The sequence below is a fragment of the Ornithodoros turicata genome, chromosome 7 (assembly GCF_037126465.1).
Source record: "Ornithodoros turicata isolate Travis chromosome 7, ASM3712646v1, whole genome shotgun sequence".
NCBI lineage: Eukaryota > Metazoa > Arthropoda > Arachnida > Ixodida > Argasidae > Ornithodoros > Ornithodoros turicata.
Window position 1 is genome coordinate 49,412,018 of NC_088207.1, and position 26,477 is coordinate 49,438,494.

Consider the following 26,477-nt stretch of genomic DNA (forward strand, 5'->3'; position numbering starts at 1 on the left):
ACTGTGGCAGACATGAACCAAAGCAGCACAATGTACTGAAAGTCGAGTGCAATAGGGGTGGACGGGTAGGCTGAAGGCCTTGAACAAACTCGTGAAACTAAAGAACATTGATAAGATACATACCGTCCACCCCTATTGCACTCGACTTTCAGTACATTGTGCTGCTTGGGAATGCCCAAAGCAACCAGATAACAGATAATCACTAGGTATGCTCCCAAGCAGCACAATGTACTGAAAGTCGATTGCAGTGGGGGTGGACGGTATGTGTCTTATCAGTGTTCCTTAGTTTCACAGGTCTGTTCAAGGCCTTTCACCTACCCGTCCACCCCCATTGCGCTCGACTTTCAGTACATTGTGTTGCTTGGGCTGTAATCATTAAATAGATGCATAGGTGCATGTTCCTTATCAACTCGTCTCGCATGCCCTGACCCATGAGATGGTCGTCGAGTCTCTGCCTAGTCAATCCTCAATTTGTCGCCTGAGTCGGCCGCCGTGACAAAGAACAGGGAACTTACCATTAATAATTTCCCTTCAGAGAGAGAAGGGAGTCCTGCATTGGTTATGTCATTGATGCATAGGCTACAACGTGCAATTACTACACATTTTATTCCGTACATTGTTTTATTTCCTGGGCAACACTGATACGAACATGACTCTCAAGAAGAGTGTTCCGTCATCGTGAGTAAAATCTTTGCCGTAGGCAGGGTTGTCATTAGAAATCGGTGTTCTTTGGTGGCTCCGGCAACTGTGAACATTCACTAATAGGAATGCATGGTCCATCCTTGCTCCCAGATCTTATGTAGCCTTCCTGGCAGTCACACTTGTATTCAATCGCTTTCTTTTTTTTTTCCTGTAACCCACTCCTCCCATGTAACGCCCTCCCGAGGGACTCTTGGGAGTAAATAAATTGATTGATTGATTGATTGATTGATTCACAGTGAGGGGTGCAGAAAGTCGGAGCCGGTTGACCGCAGACAAGAGGGCACGGGTGTCCTCAACCGGTGTCGACCTCTCCGGGTCCACAGACTAGGCCACCTGAAATGTGAAAGAAGACGAAGATCAAATGTGTTTATCTACTGCTGCTGCTGTTCTTGTTCTGTTCACGTGACGAAGTGCCAAGAGAAATGGCACTCTGTCGGTGATACTGTGCGCGATTTCTTCCATAAATTATGTAGTCTCTTCTCCAGCCGCTTTCAGCGCATGCCGATCGGCCCCAGCAGTGAGCAAACCGCTCGTTATTTGGCCACGCCACCGTCTCTGTCACGTATTCCCTTCTGTAAAGTGGGTACCGTTTTTTTTTCCCCTTTTTTGCTTTTTTGTGCTGCCGCTGAGCGAAGTATTAGTGTTGCGCCGTATTTGTTTACGCCGAGCTATGATCAAGATCACCACCGGCCCACTATACTCTGAAAGTTCTTCTGGGATCCAATCCATCAGCGACCCAGGTCTCATGAACAGCCTGTGAACTCAAGTCGTGCCATCTCATTCTTCAGTGCCCCACCCTCGCCTCTCACCCGCAGCTTTTCTTTTAAAGTCATCTTTGTCTTTAATCTATCTCATCTTCACCTTTTGTTAGATTATCCTTTATTTCGAGGTTCGTTTCTCTTCTGTTTATTTTTTACTTCGCTTTATTTTTCTTTTGTTCTTTTCTTCATTTTTTTTTTGCGGAATAGCAAGCCGACATGCCATTTGGGTGCCCTCCCTTTTTTCTTTGTTCTAATAAGTAATCCCCCCCCCCCACACACACACAATATTCTGGAAAGGAAACCCTCGCGATATGGAGCCGATGTAGTCGGGTTTAAGACGTAATGGTATGAGGTCGGAAATACTCGTAGATACCGCCGTATGCCTATAGTGCCGGCTACTGAGCCTTTATCGCTACAAGAAAAAAAAAAAAGTTCCAGATTTCCGTCGAGTCAGCCACTACATTTTCAAAACATGTTGTCCGCGGAGCACGTTGGAAAGGAAGTCCTCCCGATATCCACAGGATGTCGGTCGTGCATAATGGTTCTTACGTGGAAAGTCGGAAATAGATATCATGCGCTTAGTACCGACTACTTAGTCAGCGCAGCAAGAGAAAAAAAAAAAAAAAAAATTCAAGGTTTCCATCGAGGAAGCCATTACATTTTCAAAACGTGTTCCAACACAAAACGGAACCTATGAAACCCTTCATCCTCGAAATTCCTTATCGGTTCTTGCTATTGTGCTCTCCGGGTCTGACTACAAGGCGTATAGCGTAAAACGTATTATAGGTTGGATAATTTATATTACCAATACTTGCTTACTATGTAAGCTTATATAAAGCAAGTTTGACCTGTGGATCAATGTGACCCCCTGCAACTGATGACGCAGCGCCGGTGTGTGGGTAAGCGCGTAAACTGCCCACGGGATAGAGTCGCCGGAGTCGCGGTTGCACAACAACAAGAACTTTATTTTTAAGATGATGAATGAGGAGTTTCATCGCCACGTCGGTGATGTGGGGAATGAACCCACGTGGGAAATGTGGGGGAATGTGAATGAATGAATGAATGAATGATGGGGTGATGTGGGGAATGGGGCGTCCTTTGTGCTGTGAAACATGTCGCGCAACAATTGTTTATTGATTCGTTGGTTGGTTGTTCGAACACGTACGCCAGATGCCCGCATTGGACGAGGTTATTTTGTTTCTGAACACGTCCGTGCTTCTAACACAAACGACAGCGTTGGATTGAAATCGGCCGCTGGCAAAAGCACATTGTGCCGTATACCGTCATGCGTCAAAATGGTCCCGTCTATTCATGCTACTTCTTTATGTTCGAGATGCTTCTTTTTTTCCAGGCGTGGACGGGTCTTCTTGGGAGGCTACAAGACCTTCAGGAATATCAAGTCAGCACTTCTGTGACGGGTAACAGTTATTGTAATGGATGGGGCAATGGACCTTTTTCACAACGTTTCTGCGCATGCTCTGTGACCCTGACGGCGCCGAAGAAGGTTCCCTACATATTCAGTAGATGGCGCCAGCTGTAGGGTACCTCGTACTTGCGCTCCTTACGCCCCCCCCCTTTTTTTTTTTTTGCAAAGAGGACGCAGGCATCGAGGCACCCTAGCCGGCTGCGCTTTGGCGCGTGCCGATCGTGTTTCGCTGGACAGCCGCTAGGATACGACACGAGTGTGAAAAATGTCCATTATACATTCAAAGACAACCACAACACGAGCCATTCACAAGCCGGGGCTCTAAGTCTCGGTTAGTCACAGAAAGTATGTGTTTGAAATCGTCCACGGCGACTGGTCGACATCCCGACTCAAAATGTCCACGTGCGAAGGAATGAGAGGAGGCATTCACCAGGTCTGCTGTGTCTAGTGGGCGTTGCTACGATAGAATGAACCACGCCTATCAAAGTGTCACAACCTCTTTAATGTAAAGTAAGGTCTAATGTCCCGCGGGCTCCGCAATGGCTGACGCATTGCAGTTGCCTTCATCGCAGGATGCAGGAGTTCCTTGGCGCTTCCAACAGAGTCGTGTCTAGAACACAGGTGGCTTTGGACGTTCTGGAACTTCGGAGCATTCGCTGTGTGGGATACACGGTCCACTGGCACTACCTGACCTTATGTATCCCTCTTGGCACTGACACGCGGGGAGACATACATCTGGACAACGAGTTGGAACTGGTTGTCCGCAGACAAGCTGGCACGAATCTGCACATCCCAACCAAATTTCTCCGGGTCCACCACACTCAGGGGGCGCCTCGTTCACTTTGGGGGAGAAATAAAAAAATACGAATTACGATCTTTAAGTGACACGTACCACACAACTTGGATGACACAGAGGAAAATAGCAAAATGCTGATTTTGGTGTTCTGTGTGTATGCTCATTGTGTGTATACATGCTCATGAAGCGATGCCCTTCGCGGCGTGTATTGTATTGCGAAGTATTGGAAATACAAAAAAATACAGCAAAATACAGAATTTTAAACAATTGAAAGCATACTGCTGCTTACAGGTGCGTGCAATGCACTGTGGTACAATGCCCTTTACAAGTGCACAAAGTTAATACTGTAGTACACTCTTAGAAAAAAAGGTGTAGCACTTACATCTTTTAAGAGGTAATAGTTGTCGCATATGTTGTGCCAAAAAGGTTGCAAAGTTCTACCTGCTATACCTCACTCTCAAAACGGAACTTCACCGCATAGCACGTTGTCCGACAACCATTGCCACGAATGATAGGGTTACCGCTTCTGATTCTGTGAGCGAGGGGGGCGTACGCCTTTTTGTAGCAATTTGGATATATGATAATTACATTTACCACCCTTTTCCACCCTTTATCAGACGCTATGTTACCTAGGTGGTAACTATGTAGAAGTTACTACCTTCTCACACTTTTTTTTAGAGTGTATCAGCGCTACACTTGATATGACGTTGCAGTATACGGAAAGAAAGCGAGCAGTCAAGAAAACAAGGTGACAGCGGAACCCGCACGTACCGCTGCTTTCCGAAGACAAGACTGCTCCTATGACGCCAAGCAGGCAGACAGAAAGTGCAATGTTCATCTTCGCCGCCAAGAGAACCTGAACATATAGAAAGAAAGCGCGACGAAATGTTGTACGCATGTATCCAGCGTTGTACAGAGCGACGCATTAATAGCGCGGCTATATATGGTATTCGCTACTTTTATGGGAGGTGGGTGTGTATATATTGACAGCGGGAAAAAGTGCCTCCCCGTGAAATTCGTGCAACGTGGTGGTTTCTTCCTGCCATCGGTAGCCTCCAGGAGAAAAAACAACAACAACAACAACTACATGTTGTATAAACATGCAGGCCAAAAGCTGTCTCTCTCTGTGTGTGATCATTGTCGTTCCTTTTGTTTTAAAGATATCACGCATTCGTCATTCAGACGCCGCCCCGTTTTCCCAAACAATTTCAGAATGCGCCCTTTTTGCATTCAAACCCATCTCAACTCAATTTCAGAATGTACCCTTCGGTTGAGGCACATACACGGTATATTTTGTAGCACTAGCGGTGACGTGTCACTGCCTCAATGATAGCGAGCATTAAACTAGGTTCTCAATTCGCCATTGCGGGCGGATGCAACGATAATCGTGCCGAACACCGAACGAATATTAACGATTAATTAAATAAATATATATATACGACTCACCTCACCCTATACGTTGAATAGGACAGATCTCCTTCTTCCTGAGTGCTGGGTATTTGACATCCGTTTATTTATTTTCTTGTCGCCTTGCAACAACATCCCGTTGCTTTGGCGAATCGAAGACGAACAACATGGTAGATTTCCTGCGGATGCCTGAGCTACGCCTACTCCATTCAACGAAAGAAAGAGAGAGAGAGAGAGAAAACACCATATAGAAGTATCCTCGAAGGACACGTGGTGCTTTTTGGAGCAAACACTTATACTAACCATGGCTTCTGCCTAAAACCCTGACGCAGCATGCAGGCGGCGATTATGTTCGTGGTATACATAACACGATGGATTCGTGACGAAGTTTATGCAGGATGTGGCGCGGTATACACTCGAAGAAAAAAGGGTGTGAAAAAAGTGGTAACTTCTATAGTTACCACCTAGATTAACATAGCGTCTGATAAAGGGTGTAAAAGGGTGGTAAAAGCAATTATGATATATCCAAATTGCTACAAAAAGGCGTACGCCCCCCCTCGCTCACCGAATCGTGGTGGAGTTCTGTTCTGAGAGTGAGGTAGCGGGTAGAACTTTGCAATCTTTTAGGCACAACATACGCGACAAGTTTTACCCCCTAAAAGGTGTGACTGCTCCGCCCTTTTTTCTAAAGAGTGTTGTGGGGAGCTGGAACAGTGTCGCCAGCATGCGGCTGCTCCGTGAACTGCCCTTAGTGTGGATGCGCGGCTTGAGCCGGTGTTTTCGCTGTGGTTATCGTGCTCGAAAACGTGCTTGGAAGGCTCAGTTTCTGGACATTTCAAATTCAAATTCGTTTATTTACCATTGTACAATGGACGGAGCCACGGCAAAAAGCTGCATAAAGCAACTTTTGAGCTTTTCAAATCGCTTCAAAATGAGATGAAGATGACTTAGTGGAGAAATCTAGTTCCCTGCACCAGCGTGTTTAGCAGGGAAGAAAACTACAGAACATAACCGTATGTTCCAGTATGTGGATTCCACTCGGCCTTTGGCTAAGCGTGGACATGTCCATGGACACTATGGACAGCTTACAGGTCGAGTTTAGATTTGGCGATATCCTTGTGTTACACGCAGTATTTTCTCCTCACACACTCACAAAAAAAGCAATAAAATAGAAAAAGGTAATTCATACGCAGCGTAGTTCTTCGATATACCTCTAACGTTGATCTTCAATGAGGATATAGATACACAGAAGTTCCTTTCTATAACCGAGAACCATTTCAGCAAACGGATTGCCTTCGAAATTTACGAGACTGGGTTGACGAAGAGAACCACAGATCGGGCACCTATTGAAAGGAGTGCAACACCTGCGATTTGTCGTTCCAGAGAAACATAAGCGACATATTTTATTCGTTTCAGACACTATGCACAAAAGAACGCGGCAACGGCACACATCACGCCCGCACGCATCAGCAAGAAAGTGTTACTGATGTCAGAATGGAATAGAACAGAAATAGAAAAAAAAATGGAAACGTAGGTCGTCAGTATGTCAGTTTACCGTTGATTGTATTTCTTCTTTTTAAGACGAATGTCCTAGTTCCAATCGGGGAATTTTGGCGGTTCTGGGACTTCGGAGCACTCACTGAGCGGGACACAAGGCCCATCCTTGCCGCCAGATCGTATGTAGCCTTCTTGGCAGTTGCACTTAGGAAGGCAGTTGTAGGTGCACCAGGTCGGATGTGGCTCGCCGCAGACGAGAGGACATGGATCGCCACATCCTGTCCAGGTTTCTCCTGGTCCACAGACGGGATCAGACGGTACGTCTTCCGCTTCATGAGGGAAAGGATCAAATAACAGTATATCTCAGTAAATATCGAGATCAGCGCGTAATTTGTTACGATTTTGTAGCCAGAATACGTAGCCAACTTCAATTTAGACGTCGTGGAGAGTCATGTCGTTTTTTCAGGTCCACCTGAACGTGTTAAACAAAAAACAAAAAATAATATATCGTCCTATGGCGTGAGTCATGGAACGATAAGAGTATCAACTAAAATGGAGTGGTATATTATAATTGAGCTATGTATGTAAAACATAGATACGATATAAGATAAGTTTAGCTGGGTTATTGTGTAATGGAGCTAGGTGCACTCTTAAAAATTGACTTTACCGCATAACACGCTCCTAGCCAACCATCACCTGGAGTGACATCGTTCTCTCTCCTGACCTGCTGGAAACGGGAGGCGTCCGCCATTTTTGTGATACTTATGAACTGCATTAGTGTCACAAAAAGCGTACGCCCCCCGTTTTCCATAAATCAGAGGAAAGAACGATGTCATTCGAGATTGTGGTTTGCTAGGAGCGTGCTATGCGGTGAAGGTCATCTTTAGGGGAGGTACCCGGGTTCGAATCCCGGTGCCGGCTGTGCTGTCTGGGGTTTTTCCTGGGTTTTCCTCAGAGGCTTTCAGACATATATCGGCACAGTTCCCCTAGAAGTCGGCCCAGGACGCACATTTCCCCAGGGCGTGAGTCGTGACGTTGCCCACAAACGTGAGGCCGACAAGGGCAAGCCCTTTCACCACCACCTCATCTTTGGGGGGGGGGGGGGGGTCCTGGGTTTTCCTCAGACGCTTTCAGACATATGTCGGCACAGTTCCCATAGAAGTCGGTCCAGGACGCACAATCCCCCAGGGCGTCGTGAAGTTGCCCACCTCTGTGAGGCCGACAACGGCGAGCCCTTTCACCAGCACCACCGCCACCACCACCATCATTTTTAAGAGTGTGGCTGCCCCACACTCTAAGAACAGAACTTCACCGCATAGCACGCAGTGCACCACCCATTGCCACGAATTATATGGTTATCGCTTCTGATTCCAAAAGAGAGGTGGGCGCACGCCCTTTTGTGGCAATTTGGGTATATGAGAATTGTCGCAAAAAGGCGTGCGCCCCCATCTCTCTTCGAATCGGAAGCGATAACCCTATCATTCTTGGCCATGGTTGGCGCACAGCGTGCTATGCGGTGAAGTCCTGTTTTAGAGTGCAAGGGCGCCTTCAAAATATAAATTGGCCGAAAAATTACCTTCCGTTGAGATAAAGCACATAAGGCCCAGCAGGAAGATGCAGAGTGTAAACTTCATCTTGGCAGCTTCTTTACGTGAGATCAAATCTGGAACCTAGGAACAGACATGTACAAGATGCATTGAACACTGTATATACGGAACAACCCTAGCTGTCATTGACGCCTTTTAAAGAAGCGCGAAATGTGGCAATTAACATGGAAGGCCTTTGCTGCTTACCTCTTCTGCGGTGACCTCGTATACAAAGTGTAATAATTTGGCGCTGTTTAATGCTGTCCTTTTATTGCCTTGTAACGGGTGGCGGTTCGAAGAATTTAATTGGACGGCATTGAAATATCCGGAAATCGGAGCACGTCTGGAAAGGAAGCCCTCGCGGTATCCGGAGGATGTGGTCGGGTTTAAGGCATAACAGTATTCATGTGGGAAGTCGGAAATAGATAGCATGTGCGTAGAGCCGACTACATAGCCTGCACTGCAAGAAAAAAAAGTTCCATGTTTCCGTCGAGACAGTCGTAAAATTTTCAAAACGTGTTGTAGCACATAACGCAGTCTGTCGAAGCCTTCATCCTTGGAGTTTTTCATTTTCTCTTAGTCTGTGCTCTCCACGCTTGATCAGAAGACCTGTAACGACCTATGTCGCGTATAAAAATGTTACATTCTGCAGTGTGTAGGATGTCCGCTGCGATCTGCATCGCGCAAGCGGTGCCTCAGGAACATAGTGTCGCTATACAGGGTGTTTCAGTTAAATCCCCGGGCTAAATAATTCGCGAACGGGGTGCACCAATCGAACAACTTTCTTTTTTACAAGTAGCTGTTCGATACCACCTACAAGCTGCGCACCGTGTGAATGAGTGGGAGGCGCTCATTATTTAAATAACAACTCAAATGAGTTGGGTTGAAAAACGTAACTTTTAACGCAGGGCGCCGTCGACATTAAAATGGGTACCCCTTTTGGAACCTTCAGTGGCCACCTTTTAGAAAAAAAATCTGCCACCGAAGCGGGACATTTGTTGCAGTTATTAATTGGTTTCGGTTTACGTATTTTTGTCGCGGCTGGTCGCGGCGAAGCGCAAAACGACGTATTTCATTGGTGTAATTCATTGGTGTAATGACGTAATTCATTGGTGGATAAGGGAGTGAAAGAGCCCCCTTTTGCGCTTCATCGCGACCAGTCACGACAAAATTATGTAAACCGAAACCAATTAAACCAATTAATTACTGCAACAAATGACCAGCTTCGGTGGCTGATTTTTCTCTAAAAGGTATCCTCTGCAGTTCCCAAAAAGGGTAGTAATCATTTTAATGCCGAGAGCGCCTTGCTTTAGAAGGTATGTTTTTTCGCGAAACTCATTTGAATTCTTATTTAAATAATGAGCGCCCCCCAGTTATTCACACGGTGCGCAGCTCGTAGGCGGTATCAGATAAATATTTGTAAAAAAAAAAAGTTCTTCGATTGGCGCACCCGTTCGCGAATTATTTAGCCCGGGGATTTAACTGAAACACCCGGTATAGACGACTATCATTTACCCGTATCTCAATGAACATTGGGGCTTCTTTCATGTGTGTGTGTGTGCGTTTTTCTTCACCTTCCTTTTTGCGGCGTAACACAGCCAGTGGAGGACAGCTCAATTGTTGTGCTTGTAGTACATAACTTTAATTTCATCCTCATATCTCACACCTAATTTTACACACACAAATGTTATAAAATCGCTAAAACAGCGCTAAAAACAAATAAGGACGACACCGGACGGACGCACTGCAACAAGCCCAAATTGGTACTTTATTCACATCTAATGTTTCGCATGTACTGCTCTCCAGCGGTGAATCACCCCATGTCATAGTCACGATTTATTTGTTGTTGTTGCTACCCTTTACCCTTGGTAACATCTCATTACGGCCGAAATGCATCTTACCCTTCACCCTTGGCCCGTCAGCAATGGCGCCGCATGACGTCACTCACTGATGAAAAATGGTCACCCACTCAATGGTAACCCCTCCATGCAGTGGAGCAGTCATTGCAATGTGGCTACCCTCCCAGCTTTACGTCCCTTGTGCGACGTTTACGACTCAACGTTGCCTGCACTCGCAGAAAAAAGGGTGGAGCACCTCTTAGGAGGTAATAGTTGTCGCATATGTTGTATACCCAAAAGCTTGCAAAGTTCTACCTGCTACCTACGAATGATAGGGTTACCGCCTCTGATTCGGTGAGCGAGGGGGGCGTACGCCTTCTTGTAGCAATTTGGATATAGATGATAATTGCTTTTACCACCTTTTTACACCCTTTATCAGACGCTATGTTGACCTAGGTGGTAACTATACAGGGTGTTTCAGTTAAATCCCCGGGCTAAATAATTCGCGAACGGGTGCACCAATCCACGAGCTTTCTTTTTTACAAGTATCTGTCCGATACCACGTACAAACTGCATACCGTGTGAATGAGTGGGAGGCGCTCATTATTAAAATAAAAATGAGTTTCGTAAAAAAGCGTAACTTCTAAAGCAGGGTGCTGTCGGCATTAAAATGGGTACTACCCCTTTTGGGACCTTCAGTGGACACCTTTTAGAGAAAAATCTGCCACCGAAGCGGGTCATTTGTTGCAGTAATTAATTGGTTTCGGTTTACGTTTTTTTTTTTTTTTTGCGGCTGGTCGCGGCGAAGCGCAAAAGGACGTATTTCATTGGTGTAATTCATTGGTGTAATTCATTGGTGTAAGGACGTAATTCATTGATGGATAAGGGAGTGAAAGAGCGTCCTTTTGCGCTTCGCAGTGACAAGCCGCGACAAAAATACGTAAACCGAAACTAATTAATTACTGCAAAAAATGACCCGCTTCGGTGGCAGATTTTTCTCTAAAAGGTGTCCACTGAAGGTCCCAAAAGGGGTAGTACCCATTTTAATACCGACAGCGCCCTGCTTTAGAAGTTACGCTTTTTTACGAAACTCATTTGCATTTTTATTTTAATAATGAGCGCCTCCCACTCATTCACACGGTGTGCAGCTTGTAGGTGGTATCGGACAGATACTTGTAAAAAAGAAAGTTCGTGGATTGGTGCACCCGTTCGCGAATTATTTAGCCCGGGGATTTAACTGAAACACCCGGTATAGAAGTTACCAGCTTTTTGCACCCTTTTTTCTTAATGTGCGGTTACAGTAACACGGCGCTGTGCCCGGCATACCACAACCCAGCTACGATTCTCCATATCATCGAGGGCTGTGACCGGTGCACGTGTGAACGCCGGAGTGTTTCGACGCCCACTTGAGCTCTTTGACCATGGACCATTCAGCTTGTCCAAAGCACTTGGCCCAAGGAGCTCCCCTGCGCGTCAGTGCCGGGCTCTTCGCTCCCTTTTTGCTGTCGTGCAGCTACTGGCCTCCTAGCAGAGCTCCAAACAGAACTCCGACCTGTCGTCGCCCTTCGCGCTCACCATTAATTCATCCTCTCATATTAATCTCTGTGAAGTAGGGTATAGGTTCCTGTGGCATACCACGCGGGGAAACACCCCCGTGTCGTCGTCACTTCTCCATCATTTATTGTTATCGTTGTCGTATCCTTTATGAAATGTGACGTCACTTGCCCCGTCCCTCCCATGATGCATTGCTAGATCTGTACAATAAAAATTAAGACTTCACCACCCGACACTCACGATAAAATTTCGCGGCCTGACGGCGTCTTACATACGTCGTTGACAAGACGGAGACAGAAAAAAAAGAAAAAAGAAAAGAACCACTCTCATTGTATCTGAGACGTTCGGAGGCATGCTGTGTACGACGGATAACTATAATGGGGAAGAAAGAAAGAATGGGAGATTGCAGGAGGTCAAAATACTGAATGCAGTTTTATTGCCCACGTAGGATCCATACACTTCTAGTGTTGAGGAATGCAACTGGTACTCATTCGAAGACAGGACAGCCAGATCTGGAAATGCAAGTACCTCCGATTCGGCTCAAGACGAAACCCGGTTTGCAGATGCATCCCGGGACGCACATGAAATTACAGAACTTGGGGGGAGGCTGGCCGCACACTTCAGGGCACGAACTGCCACATTCGTTGAACTCGCCTCCAGGTCCGCAAGCTGTGAACACCATAGAGACTCAAAGTAAGGCAAAGGCACACACTCTTAAAAATGAGGGGGGGGGGGGGGTGATGGCAGGATAGGCTCGCCGTTGTTGGCCACACAGAAGTGGGCGTCGTCACGACTATAGCCAAAAAAAGAAAGGAAAACGCATAGCAAAACAAAACACAAAGGAAGGACGGACGGATGGAGGATAGAGGAGGTTGAAGGATGAAAATGAACTTCACCTCATAGCACGCTCCTAGCCAACCATCATCTCGAATGATATCGTTTTCAACAAATCAGTGCTGATAACGATATCATTCGAGATGATAGTTGGCTAGGAGCGTGCTATGAGGTGAAGTTCATTTGTAAGAGTGCAGGGTAAACACAAACACAACTTCCGGTGCCACGAAGACTTCCCGTCCTTCCGCGACTAAGGGCACTCGGAACCAGCCACCATGCAGAATTATATCTTTCGCTTTCCCGATTCGTTGAATACGGGAGGCGCACGCCTTTTTGTGGCTATTTGAATTGCCTCAAAAAGGCGTATATACGACCCTCTCTCCCCTCAAATCAGAAGCGATAGCTGTATCAATCAGCACAGTGGTTGGCGCAGAGGTGTACGTGTGTAGCGATCCAGTATTTGTTATTGTTTTCTTTTTTTCGGTACTTGAGAAAGGGTTTGCTGATGCGTTATGTGGGAAAGCTGCTGAACGAACGACCACTATCCATTTTCAAAGGAAACATCCAGTGATCCTCCTCTGTGATATGTGGAACACCCGGAATGTCTCCGTGGCACCAGCGCTAATCTGGGGAAACTGCCATCGACAACGATGTTCGCTCGGAACGGAAAGTGGCCAAAGTGGTTGCACTTTGACATCTCGCGTACCGAACTGCACAGTGCAGTGTGCGAAGTGACGCTTTAGCCTGGCCAATAAAAGCCAACAGGAGACAGGAAGGGGCCCTGAAGCTCTAGCAGTGATTAAGAAACATGTACTAAAAATATACTTCAAAATATCGTACGATACTATACCGTTATGTAATGGAACATCATATTCACCGTTATATTGCAAATACTCGATATTTCATATTTTTGCAGTTAGACTAACAGAATAGCTTTGCATAAATAGTAGACTTTAACAAAATGACCGATGTTACAATTAGTGAGAGTAGAATATCGGAGACGTACCCAGCATTCATTTTCAGGGTATTTCAGCGAGGGACGGCGCTGGCCCAGAAACATTTGAAGAGGTTATAAAGATCCTGTATGTATATGGGTGGATCTTACGAGTAAATGTTCCCTTTAATCATGCTTACCTTGCACTTCCACCAGGAATGCAGATACGAGGAGAAGAGCAGAGAGTACGAACCTCGCCATCGCCTCCATTTTCTAGATATTGCACAGTCAAGGAGACACGAGACAGACTGGGTTATTATTATATATACGTTCCTCCGTACGATCCAGTCGCAGAGTAAATCATTTGCTACCGCACCTGCATGTCGCAATGAATAACGAAAGTCCTTTGGAGTTCGTGTTGAGCCTGTGAACGTATACGTCGGGATGACAACATCAAAGACCCGTCTGCGGTGACTTTCGTTGCCGGCCGGTGTGTTATAGGCTGTAAAGCACACTCACTGCATTATTTAAGTCATCACTACCTCCTGGGCCTAATATATAATATTAGGACATTAATATAAATAATGTCCTGGGCCTGCTAACCGGAATACCTCCTTCTACTTAACACAGATGATAATAATAACACTAATTCATGGCTTTATGACGATTACTTCGGCTACTTTTCTTTGTATATATACTTTCTGACTTGCACTGCGGCATCCACGGCTGTCGCTGACACTGTGGTAATGTCGTTCCCGGTAATGTAGTCCGGGTAACGAGTTTTCCGGATACCTGAATTACGGATAAGCGAGACATGACTGTATGTATTACTGTTATCGTGTCAACGGCGCCAGATGCATTAGGTCACCCGAGACACAACCAGTTGGACAGTGACTGCACTGTCACATTCCTCCAGATTGCTTTTAAAACGCTAGCCAGTGTTGCCAGATGTGGTACCACAGCTTTTATGTGACTCAGCCGCTGCTGGAAACAGGATGACTCAGCTTCCTTTCCGATAGTTCTATTCGTGTATTCAAAGGAAGGCGGTGTAGACAGCCCATTTCCTATTTGTATGTTGCTGTCGCAGAATTGACCCGGGGCGATGAAACAGAATTTTATATCTTTGTTCAATGTAACACAAATGAAATAACAGTTCACTTTCAGGAGCAAACACACCCATATACTTCTTCTTAAATGTAATTTGTGTAACATATTGTTCATCGACTAACAGGAAATACGTAAACACTCGAATCTGAATTCTTTCCATAAAACTAAGAAACAAGCGGAAGCAAAACTACGTTACTTTTCAATGTTACATGTAAGAGTTCCTGCCTGAGCTCTTTCAGTCCAGAACAATATAAACAAGCAAACAAGAAAACACAGCTGAAAATTTTAAATTGGTGCAGATGTTTCTTCAAAAACACAAGCATTCTCACCTGCCCAGGGTCTGGCATACTGCGTTTTTGTCAGCTATGACACCCGATGTACTGAAGAGTCCTTCCGACATTACTATCGACGGGGGTGTGTACAGATCAGGAACTTTTTTGGGTCAATGAGGCTTTCGGTGGGCTCCAGAGGCTCCGGTTTTAAAAAAGAGACAAACAAACGTGATTGGTGGATTCGAAAGATTCGATTCGCCGTTTTGGGCAATGGGATTCGGGTTCCCGAATCTCGAGTTCCTCCCTAGGATTCGAGGATTCTGTTGGCCCATCCCTAATTGCTAGATTTGTATAATAAAGATTATGACTTCACCAACTCCACGATAAAACTGCAAGGTCGTTGGGCGGACGGAGACTGAAAAGACCCTGACTGTGTCTTGGATGTCGGCAGGTATGCTGTGTACCACCGGTAACTATGACAGGGAAAAAAGTAAGAATGGGAAATTGCACGGGTCAAAATATTGAATACAGTTTTATTGCACACGTATACGTTGTACACTTCTGGCGCTCATCCGTAGAAAGGACAGATGTGTCGGGGGATACAACGTCGTCTGCTTTGGTCCAGAATAAGGCCCGGTCGGCAGAAACATCCCCTGACGCACTGTTGAGTGCAGAACCTGGGAGGAGGCTGACGGCACACCTCGGGGCAGGCGGTGCCACAGTTGCTGTACACGGCTCCAGGAAAGCAAGCTGCGGGTACCATAGAGATTCAAAGTTATGGGCAGGTGGGGTAACCATAAAAAGTGGACGAAGGGTCGAAAATTTCGCTCGTCGGATCTCACGACTAAAATTCCAGTGACGTTATGCCTACCTTTTGTTTCAATATATGTTTCAATTAAAACATTGCAGCCATTAATAAAGCAGTATTTGCAGCAGTTCTGTGATCATTCGCTATACGCGGTTCTCATCAATTCGATTTTGTAACATTTTCTGGATAATTCCCCTCCAGTCGTTTTCCGAACGACGTTCCGGATCGGGAGGCCCCGCCTTGGAATGAAAGTTAGCGAGAGACAGGTAGGGCTCTGAAGCTTTAGCAGTAATTAAGGCAAATAGTTGTTACAATATTAATATTATACCACGGGACCACAGCATTATAATAGAAAATTATATTCCCTGTTATATCTGTGATAATTTATATTTCACATTTTTGCATTCATACTCGCAGAATGTCTTTGTATAAACAGTAGATTTAAAAAAAAATCAATTCAGTTCAATTCAAAAACCCAATGAGGGGCGGATAATTGAGCAAAGGGGACTGAGGTGGCTCCAAATATGTAAAGAGACTATAAACGTCCAGCAATAGGAGGACCGAACCCAGCTGGCTTTTCCGCGTCTGAAGAATTGGGGCATACGCTGGCTTAACATAACCTAAGAACGAGTCTACTTCGACGTTTCGGTTACTTTGTGGTTTTCCGCGTTTGCTCAGGGGCTGTCCTTCTACGCTGCATGTCATTCTCACCTTGCGCATCTGCTTCCACCAGGAATACGGATACGAGAAGAAGGGCAGAGAGCACGAACATCGCCAGGGCCTTCATTTTCTAGAGCACACAGGAGAGGAGACACGACAGGTGGGTTACTATACGTTTCGTCATACGATCTACCTGTGGTGTAAATTCGTTTGCTACCGCAACCCCATGACACACAACCGGCGTCCCTGGAATATCCGAAGATCAGGTACGGAGATGGCGTCCCCCAGGAGGGCGAAATCGATCCCCAGGGTATCCTATCCAGGAGTCATAATGGGACCCCACAATGTCCTTATACGGTATCCTTAAGACTGTTCCAAAGACATCTTCAGGGGCCGAGCTAGGACAGTATCAGGCTATTGGGTCTGGTCACTTTAATAGGGGATTTCACTCTCGTTTCTCTCTCCCAAATGCACTGCAAAAGTCTCTTGGCTACTCCAGTATAGATGGCACGATCAACTTACAAATATTTATACATATATGTATTGCTGCTATCGTGTGAACAGCGCCAGATACCTTATGACAGCCCAGACAGACGCCTGGACTGCAATCTCACTTACCTCAAGATTGCTTTCAAAATGCTTGCCAGTGTTGCCAAATGTGTGACTACAGCTTTTATATGTCTCGGCCGCTGCTGAAAACAGGATGAGCGAGCATCCTTTCCGAAAGGTGTATTCCTGTATTCAAAGGAAGGCGGTATAGGCAGTCCGTTTCCCATTCGCATGTTCCTGTCGCAGAACTGACACGTGCGAAGGTAACATATTTGACAAAGAAAATTTGTTTGCCGGCTGGCTATAGCCGGAAATTCTGCTGGTTTGCCGAAAAATTTAGGATGGTGAATGGCCGAATTACACCGAACATGGTGCTCGTTGTTCGGGTCACCAAATGTAGAGGAGATGGTGTTCCTCGTGTAGCGTGCTATGTGGTGAAGCGGTGCTTCACTGCAGGGCTCGCTGGCGCCAACTATTGCCGCGAATGATACACTGTTAAAACAGAACTTCACCACATAGCACGCTCCTAGCCAATCATCATACCGAATGATATCATTCTGTGTCATGATTTGTTCAAAACAGGGGGGATGCGCCTATCTGGGACAAGGTAATCTGTCCCAGATAGGCGCCTCCTCCAATTTTCAACAAATCAATGCACCGAATGATATCATTCGGAATGATGGTTAGCTAGGAGCGTGCTATGCGGTGAAGTTCTGTTTTAACAGTGTAGGGTTGTCGCTTCTGATTTCAGAAGAGAGAGGGGCGTATACCTTTTTATGGCAATTATCATATAGCCAAATTGCCACAAAAAGGCGTACGCCCCTCTCTCTTCTCGAATCAGAAGCGACAACACTATCATTCGCGGCAATGGTTGGCACACAGCGTGCTATACGGTGAAGTTCAGTTTTTGTACAGTGCGGCGACTCCTCCGTGAAAGACGCCCTGGGCGGTTCCTCCTCTCCCTCCTCCGTCGAGAGGACTCTGATTCAATAGTAAGAAAGTAAGCAATTGAAAATGTACGTTTGTGGTTGCCACACTATTTATTCCGGTAATACAACATGTGTAGGTTGTTAGAAAGTGCCTGAGTGGTGCGCCGGGGGTGTGCGCACACACGCACATTCATCTAAGGAGAAGAGGACACACGTCTCTGAGAATGCAACGGCGCCTGGACGGATCCAAGATGTAGTCGTCGATACAAAAGCATCCACTCACGCAAACCGCATTGCAACGCGTCGGTGGAAGTTCCCCACACACTTCGGGGCACGCAGTACCGCAGCTGCTATACTCTGAGTTACGGGGACACCGTCCTACAAGTAATGAGAAAACATATGAGTTATGCGCCTACGAGTAGAGAAGTCTCGGAACATTTCCAAGCCTGCCAGTCCACTCGTACGTACCACACATTTTAGAAAAAAAAGAAAAAAATAATTTTCTCTACATTCTCAGAACACAACCACGAATGATAGGGTTATCGCTTCCGATTTGAAGAGAGAAAGACGTACGCCTTTTTGTAGCAATTATCATATATCTAAATTGCGACCCGTGTAACGCAAAATTCAGCCTCAGCTAGGCGTGTGGTAAAATGAGGCCGGATGAAATGTTTACACATTTATTTAAACGTGGTGAGTATCGATTTGTTGTCGCTGAAATTGTTGGCGGGGTGAGTGATGATGAGGTGAGAGGGCTCTTATCGTGTTCGCTTTCGGCTATATATACTAAAAATCCGGTGATACCACCGATAGCGGTTGTAAACCGGTACGGTTTTCCTCCTTATCCTCACATGTCGCCACCGACGACGACGACGCCTACTTTGGTTTTTATCTCACTTTGCTCACTTCACCTCACTTTCCATCGATAGCGGTTGTAAACTGGCGGAATTTTGCTCCTTACTCCCAGCGCTGAGCGCACATGCGAAGGGTTTTGTGCGGATATGCGAATGCCGACGACGCTAACGCCATCTCGCGAAAGTATACTGCTGACGCTGTAAAAAGGCGTACGCCCCCCTCGCTCTTCGAATTGGAAGCAGTAACCCTATCATTGGTGGCAATGGTTGGCGGACAACGTGTTGTGCGGTGAAGTAATGTTCTAGGAGAGCGGGTTTTACCGCATAGCACGCTTCTGTGGGCTTCACCACATAGCACGCTGAAGGTACCATTGCGCAGAATGATACCGTTATCACTATTCTGTGGAATGCGCGGGGCGTACGCCTTTTTTGAGAGAATTATCATAACTGCATAAGATGTCACAAAAAGGCGTACGCCTCCCGTTTTCAATAAATCGTGGAAGCGAACGATATCGTTCGGGATAGCGGCTGGCTAGGAACGTGCTATGCGGTGAAGTTCTGCAGGTTGGTAGACCCTAAAAACAGAACTTCACCTCATAGCACGTAGTGCGCCAATCATTGCCGCGAACGATAGGGTTATCGCTTTTGATTCGAGGAGAGAGGGAGGCGTACGCCTTTTTGTGGCAATTACCATATACCCAAATTGCCACAAAAAGGCGTACGCCCTCTTCTCTCCTCGAATCGGAAGAGATAACCCTATCATTCGTGGCAGTGGTTGGCGCATAGCGTGCTATGCGGTGAAGCTCTGTTTTTACAGTGTAAACGAATAAGGTGGTAGTGCTGGTGGTGCTCGCCGTTGGCGACCTCACAGAGGTGCGCAACGTCACGACTGATGCCCCGAGGGAATGTGCGTCCTGGGCCGACTTCTAAGGGAACTGTGCTGACTTTATATATCTGAAAGGGCCTGAGGAAAACCCGGGAAAAGACCCAGGCAGCACAGCCGGTACCGGGACTCGAACCATTAAAATGGAGGGCGTAAGTCATTCTTGTGGCATTATGCAGTTCCATGGTTGCCACAACAGTGCCGTGCGTTTTCATCGAATCAAATGAGAAAACGTTGTCATTCAGGGATTGGTTTGCTAGGAGCGTGCTATGCGGTGAAGCTCTGTTTTCAGAGTGCATAGAAGTCGGAAGGACTCGATGGGAAAGGTCATAGTTTGCCGTGATAGCCATACCACATCCACGCCATGTTTTGCCGTAAGAACCACACCGCATCCACATAATCGAAAAGCGGAAAATCCGGCGATCCGGTGAACGAAGGTTCGGTTCTTACGGTAAATCATGGTGAGGATACGATGTGGTAAAACATGGTATAGAGATGGCATGTTTCTTATGGCAAGGAGAGCTGGCTCTGGAAATATCTGTGGCTCCCATGCAACCTCAGACGTATGTGTCAAGAGAATATTTGAGGACAATCTTACTCCGGTGGCCGTCCGCTTCGTTCAAAACCAGGAACACAAGAAGAAATGCAGAAAACACGAACAGCGTTGTCGCCTTCATTGCCTGATCGCACTGCAACCAATACACAAGGCAAAGGATAACTGCAGAAAATACCAACAAGGGTATAGGAGTACTGTAAAACATTTGATTATCTTAGAGGGTGCTCTAGCGCTTTAGGGCACGAAAGAGATTTTAAGTCTCCACTGCTAATTGCGCAAAACACTGGGTTCTGGGCACTCTGTATTCTAACACTAAGTGCAAAGTATGTCCTTTAGCGAGTGTTGTCACTTAAAGACGTAATACAGGCAATGACATGCTCTAATGGCGCAGGACGCTTACCCGTTATGACTGTCTCACAATCGTTGCAGGAATGATACATATGTTATCTACTGCCGGGCGTATTTTATAGTCTCACATTTAATGATCATACGATAGGAATTTCAACAGTGTACATGTCCTCGGCTTCCTTCGTGAGGTCAACATCCCGTTTCCTGTTGACGGACATATTATGTTCTAAATGCAGTAATGGTCACACATCCCTTCAACGGCGGATACCACAAAGAGACGGGAAGTTCCTTTATATCGATGTTTCATGATCTGTTCCTGATCAATGTTTCTGTCCATGATGAGTCATTTCTGGAACGAGTCTACAGGACTCTGTCGATATTTCGAATCCGGACTGCGAACAAAGAAGGGAACAGAATCACGACAGTCGAGTTTGGGAGGAAAGCAAAACAAAAGCAGCCTGACTCGAATTCATACCAGTACTTTGCCCCAAACTGGAAGGAAGGAACAGAGCGTGCACTATTGTGCATCAAGCTTGCATTGGTGTATAAAATATACCTACACTTTTACACACTATGTGCACACTGTAAACACGTGCTTGAGCGGCACAGTGTTTTAGTAGCGTAAACATTGAAAATGTAGCGCCACTTTTATTTGGTAGCGCCAGTGGTATCATGTTGCCTTCAAATTTTTCAGTTATTGTACGAATATTGCTAGTAGTCAACCAAGCGCAGTAGCGATGACAGTGCCCCATTACATAATTTGGGAAGCGGGATAACACTTTTTTTTTTGCTTTTGCATCCTCAAAACCTTAATTCCTCTATTATTATTATTATTATTATTAATATTATTGTGTTCAATACTTTGCCTGCAGACACTTTTCACAATATTTTTTCTATCTCTGCATTAAAATAACTGCTTAGTTTTTTTTTTTTTTTAGTTTTATAGTTGGGGGTCTCCTTTCTGAGTTGCATCTGTACTGTAAGGTTTTGATGGGTGCAGGGGGGGGGTATATTTATTAGAACAAAGGGGAAAAAATGGGGGAAATGTCAGCCAAACGGGACGGCGGTCGGCTTTAATGACTTAAGTCTATAATGTTTGATTTTCTGAAATGGTTGCGTCTACTGACTGTCGGGCCGAGCCCGCAAGCCGACTGGCTTATGCGAAAGCCCTTTATCTTTGAAATGTCTCCTTAGATCTCAGTGTATGCTCTCCTTAGAGTCACTAAATAAGCGTAGTGACTCTATGCTCTCCGTGCCTGACCACAAGGCCTACAACGATTTATGTCGCGTATAAAAATGTCGAAGATACATTCTGCAGAATATAAGATGTCTACTACGAATAGCATCGCTCAAAGCAGTGCTTGAGACACACAGTGTCGCTATAGGTGGCTGTCCCTTATGAAATGTGACGTCACTTCTATATGATGCCACGTCTCTCCCACGATGCGTTGCTCTAGAGTTGCGTCATAGAAATTAAAACTTCACCGACACTACGACGAAACTTCGAATGCAGAGCTTCGCCGGTTGATGGCGTTTAACAAACGTTGTCGGGTCAGGAGACAGAAAAATTCCTCACTGTGTCACGCCCGAAGGTATATAGGCTGTGTACCTTATTGTGAACCAAGGTAGCCAAGCTGGGTAGTTGGTACCTATGCATTCGTGGTAAACTTCGGCCACTCGGACAAGGACAAAGGAGAGGCACAGACTCAGGTTGAACTCACTTTACTGTACAAGAGAGATTACAGAGATGATAAAAAACGCTGCTCGCGATACATAACCCCCGAGACAGCCAAGAACTGGTTACTTGGGTCCCCTCTTTCTCCCTGCACGTTTATTTAAGTATGTTACAATGTAGAATATTTCTAGATAAAGGTGCAGGGGAAAATAGGGGACCCAACTAACCTGTCCTTGGCTGTCTCGAATGCTATGTACCGCGAGCAGCGTTTTTAATCACTTCTGTAATCTTTCCTGTACGGTAAAGTTGTGAGTTCAGCCTGAGTTTGTGCCTCTCCTTTGTCCTCGTCCAATTGGCTGAAGTTTGCCACGAATGTGTACCGTATAACAGGGGGAAAAGTAAGAACAAAAATACGCATAGGTCAGAATATTGAACGAAGTTTTATTAAAGGCATATGTTCTACACTTGTGGCGTTGAGGAACGCAACAACGCTCATCCGAAGTAAGGACAGGAAGACCTGGGGATACAACGTCGTCTGCTTTGGTCCAGAATGAGACCCGGTCGGCAGAAACATCCCCTGACGCACTGGTAAGTGCAGAACCTTGGAGGAGGCTGACCGCACACCTGAGGGCAGGCGGTGCCACAGTTGCTGAACACGGCTCCAGGAAAGCAAACTGCGGATACCATTAGAGATTCAGAGTTATGGGCAGGTGGGGGAACTGTAAGAAGTGGATGAATGGGTCGAAAACTTTGATCGTCGCATATCACGGCTAAAGTTCCGCTGACCATAGTCGCGACATTGCAGTAATTAAGAATGCAGGATTTGTGCAGCTGTACACTGGAGTCTGTGTTCACTTCGCCATACTGTTCTCTTCAACCATTTTCGAATTGACGTTCGGCGTCGTAGTCGAAAGCCTCAAGAAAATATGCGTGAGTATTTATACAGTATTTGTTTATATATATTTTTCAATGGATCATGGATTTTCTTCTCAACTGATGCCGAACGAATGGTTACTATCCATATTTTTTTTTCATATCCAATCCAATCCAATCCGTTTTCATGGGGAATATTATGGCGGGCTAGAATGCCCGCCCTAGGAATATAGGAAGGGCTAGCCCGCCATAGGAATATCCAGTAATGCTCCTCTGCAATTTGGTGAAACTTACATTTGCTGCTCTAACGTATGGAATGCCCTGCGCTAATCCAGACAAACTTCCATCGAAAACGAAATTCGTTTAGAAGGTGACAAAGTAATATCGATGTGGCGTCTTGCGTACCAAAAGACAATTATGAAGGTGAGAAACTGCTCACTGTTTCTCGAAGTATTAGTATGCACTAGTGAGGCTTTCATTCCGCCAATAAAAGTCGGCCGGAGACACAGGAAGAGGCCCTGCAGCTTTAGCAGTGATTAAGAAAAATGCTTACGATACTAATAGTATCCCATATTATAGCGTTACAATGGAACAGCATATTCGCCCTTATATTGGTGATATTCGACACTTCGTGTTTCTGCATTTATACTCGCATGATATCTTTGTAAGGACAGTAGACAAAAAAAAAAAAAGAATGATCAAGCGGACATTTGAGATACCCGATATTTTAAGAATAACTGAGCAAGTGACGGTATAGTGTCCCAGAAATATTTGCAGAGGTTATAATTGTCTAGTGTGGGTGAACCGAACCCACTTGGCTTTTCGGCGTTTAATCAAGGACTATCCTTGTGCCAGGAAACGTATGAAACTTATATGAAACTTATGGAAACTTATATGTCATTCTCACCTTGCGCATCTGCTTTCGCCAGGAGTACAGACACGAGGAGAAGAGCAGAGAACACGGACATCGCCAGAGCCTTCATTTTCTATAGATCAAGCAGGGAAAGAGAAACGATCGCTGATTGATTGATTGATTTTAAAAGAAAAAAAATTGAGATGGTCGAAACGATCGCTATAATACGTTCTTCCGTACGATCCACTTGCGGAGCAAATCCAGACACGTGCAAGATGCTCAAAGGTATTTTGAAATGGGATGTTAGATATCGAAGACAGAAATGCAATTAATATAGGATATAAATACATCAAAATGAGAGCAGTTACCTCAAACAACATTGAAAATACAATTAAGATGCTCCAGTATACCTAGCAGATGCAGCAGTCTGCCTGGAAGTCCGTGGAAACTGTGTTGTGGGGAATACGGTGAATACTTTGAAAAACTGACTAAGTCTGGCGCTTCCCGAATTTTCCATCGTAATAAATGTGTCGCTCAACCTTTAAGGGCGCGCGGACAAAAGCTCACCGTCGAGTCTGACCGCAGCCTCTCACGCATTTCACACGTTGGAGAGTGGGTCATGTAGAATATGCACTCGTCGAGACTGACCAAGGTTAGGTCAGGAGAGCCTTTTACGTGTTTCACACGTTGGTGCGGTGAGCTTTTGTCCGGTGAGCTTATGTCCGACGCAAGATCATGCCGCTTCCCTGCATCAATGGGTCCCCTGCGAGGGCGAAACGGTCGTCCGCAAGCTCGGATGGCACGATCGACTTACAAATATATACGCGCGTGTGTATACATATATACAGCTCAGCCCAGTACAGTCAGCCCAGTACAGTCGCGCCAAACATAGGGCTGCAAACTCACTTACCTCAGATTGCTTTCAAAATGCTTGCCAGTGCTACTAAATGGGTGACTACAGCTTTTATATGTTTCAGCCGCCGCTGAAAGCAGGATGAGCCAGCTTCCTTTCCGAAAGGTGTATTCCTGTACTCAAAGGAAGACTGTAGGCAGTCCGTTTCCCATTCACATGTTCCTGCTGCAGAAGTGACACGTGCGAAGGTAACATATTTGACAAAGAAAAGAAAAAGATAAATGACACCAGCTCGCGGTGCATGGCTGAGGGGTTAGCCTGCTGGCCATGTCACATCGAGACTGGGAGGTACACTTATAAAAATTAACTTCACCGCAGAGCACGCTCCTAGCCAGCCACCATTTCGAATGATATCGTTAGCTGCCCTGGGGACTTAATCGCTTCATCGTCGTTAGGGTCGTTACAAGCTAACGAGTGGCGGGAAATTCAAAAAGGCGGGCGGGAAATTTAAAAAGGTGGACACGTGATAAAACACGTGCACGGCTCTTCGCTCGATACGTGAAGGCCGTGGTACACATCACGCGCGATGTGTCACGTGCCCACCTTTTTGAATTTCCCGCCATTCGTTAGCTTGTAACGACCGTAACGAAGATGAAGCAGTTAAGCCCCTGATTTGTTGAAAACGGGAGGCGTACGCCCTTTTTCTGACACTTATGCTGTCCATAATTATCACAAAAAAGGCGTTCGCCTTCATTTGCAACAAATCAGGACGGATAACGATATCATTCGAGGTAATGGTTGGCTAGAAGCGTGCTGTGCGGTGAAGTTCATTTTTAAGCGTGTACGCGGATTCGAATCCCGATGCCGGCTGTGCTGGTCTGTGTTTTTTTTTTCTGGGTTTTCCTCAGACGCTCTCAGGCATATGTCGACACAGTTCCCATAGAAGTCGGCCCAGGACGCACATTCCCCCCAGAGCGTCAGGCAGTATGACTGAATTGAGCGCTGGGTGCTGTCGTGTGTTGCGCAGTGGCGAACGCAGCAGCTAGCGTCAAGCTCAGATGCGACTTGCGACCTCCTAAAGAGGCACGGTTTTTCTTTTTTTTTTTTTTTATGTACAGCGGCACAAATGTAGAGCAAGGAAGGCTTTATGAGTCCGTACATGTTTCTGAGGTGGGAGATGTCTTCGAACACCCGGTAGGGGAAAGTGCGGTAATAGCAACGTGCCTTTGTCGACTCGTCTTCCTGTTTCAGCTTCATGCATATCTCAGACGTAGTTCTCGTGGTTTTCGACATTTTCCGAAAAATGTCGAAAAACATGCCCCGAATTATTATTATATTATTATTATTTATCCTAATTTTTTTCAAATTTGGCATATTCCGAAAAAGCAGACCGCAATGCGGACGTGAGTATGCTCATATACCCTCGCATTTATTACAACGAAAGATAGGTTTTCTTTGTTTGAGTGTTTTGTACTGACTATTGTTCACTGAGTATTAAACTTGAGCGTCTTTCGTTGTCTCCCTCACTCACAAAATAGCCACTACTTCGCGTGCAATTAAATCGACGCTCGCTTTCGGACATCCCGTCCGTCCTGACGGAACATCGCTGCAGAAAGAATTCGATTTTTAATAAACCATATAAATGTCGATAAACACACCCTGAATTGGCTTGAAAGTAAGTGGCGAAAACCACAAACCCATAATGGGACACTGCGAGTCTAAAGCTGAAGCGGTGCTGCACTTGCGATATTCCTCAATCTGCCGAATTTGCGTCTGTCACCGATTTGCCACAGTGGCGGGTATCAATCCGAATCGTGAAGGGAACTAACAGAAGCCTTATTGTTTTCAGCACCTGTTATTTTCTGCTACGATGAAACTGTAGTGTTCAAACATTATGCACAGCAGATGACGTGTGTTCAGAA

General features: G+C 45.8%; 1 protein-coding gene and 2 long non-coding RNA genes across 3 annotated transcripts; all 3 read right to left on the reverse strand.

The window, feature by feature from the left end:
* Positions 1-11,980: 11,980 nt before the first annotated feature.
* Positions 11,981-13,768, reverse strand: LOC135401400 (uncharacterized). Its single transcript, XR_010424809.1, has 2 exons — positions 13,536-13,768; positions 11,981-12,236 (listed from the first exon to the last, which is right to left on the reverse strand). It is a non-coding gene; the product is annotated as an uncharacterized LOC135401400 (long non-coding RNA).
* A 1,459-nt stretch (positions 13,769-15,227) lies between these two features.
* On the reverse strand, positions 15,228-24,720 carry LOC135400630 (von Willebrand factor-like). Its single transcript, XM_064632460.1, has 7 exons — positions 24,613-24,720; positions 23,757-23,835; positions 22,486-22,650; positions 20,777-20,793; positions 16,801-16,923; positions 16,234-16,312; positions 15,228-15,464 (listed from the first exon to the last, which is right to left on the reverse strand). The coding sequence occupies exons 2-7, from the start codon at positions 23,830-23,832 to the stop codon at positions 15,283-15,285; spliced, it is 642 nt and encodes a 213-aa protein (XP_064488530.1). The 5' UTR covers positions 23,833-23,835; positions 24,613-24,720; the 3' UTR covers positions 15,228-15,282.
* On the reverse strand, positions 17,740-20,451 carry LOC135401399 (uncharacterized). Its single transcript, XR_010424808.1, has 3 exons — positions 20,354-20,451; positions 19,996-20,086; positions 17,740-18,038 (listed from the first exon to the last, which is right to left on the reverse strand). It is a non-coding gene; the product is annotated as an uncharacterized LOC135401399 (long non-coding RNA).
* Positions 24,721-26,477: the final 1,757 nt, after the last annotated feature.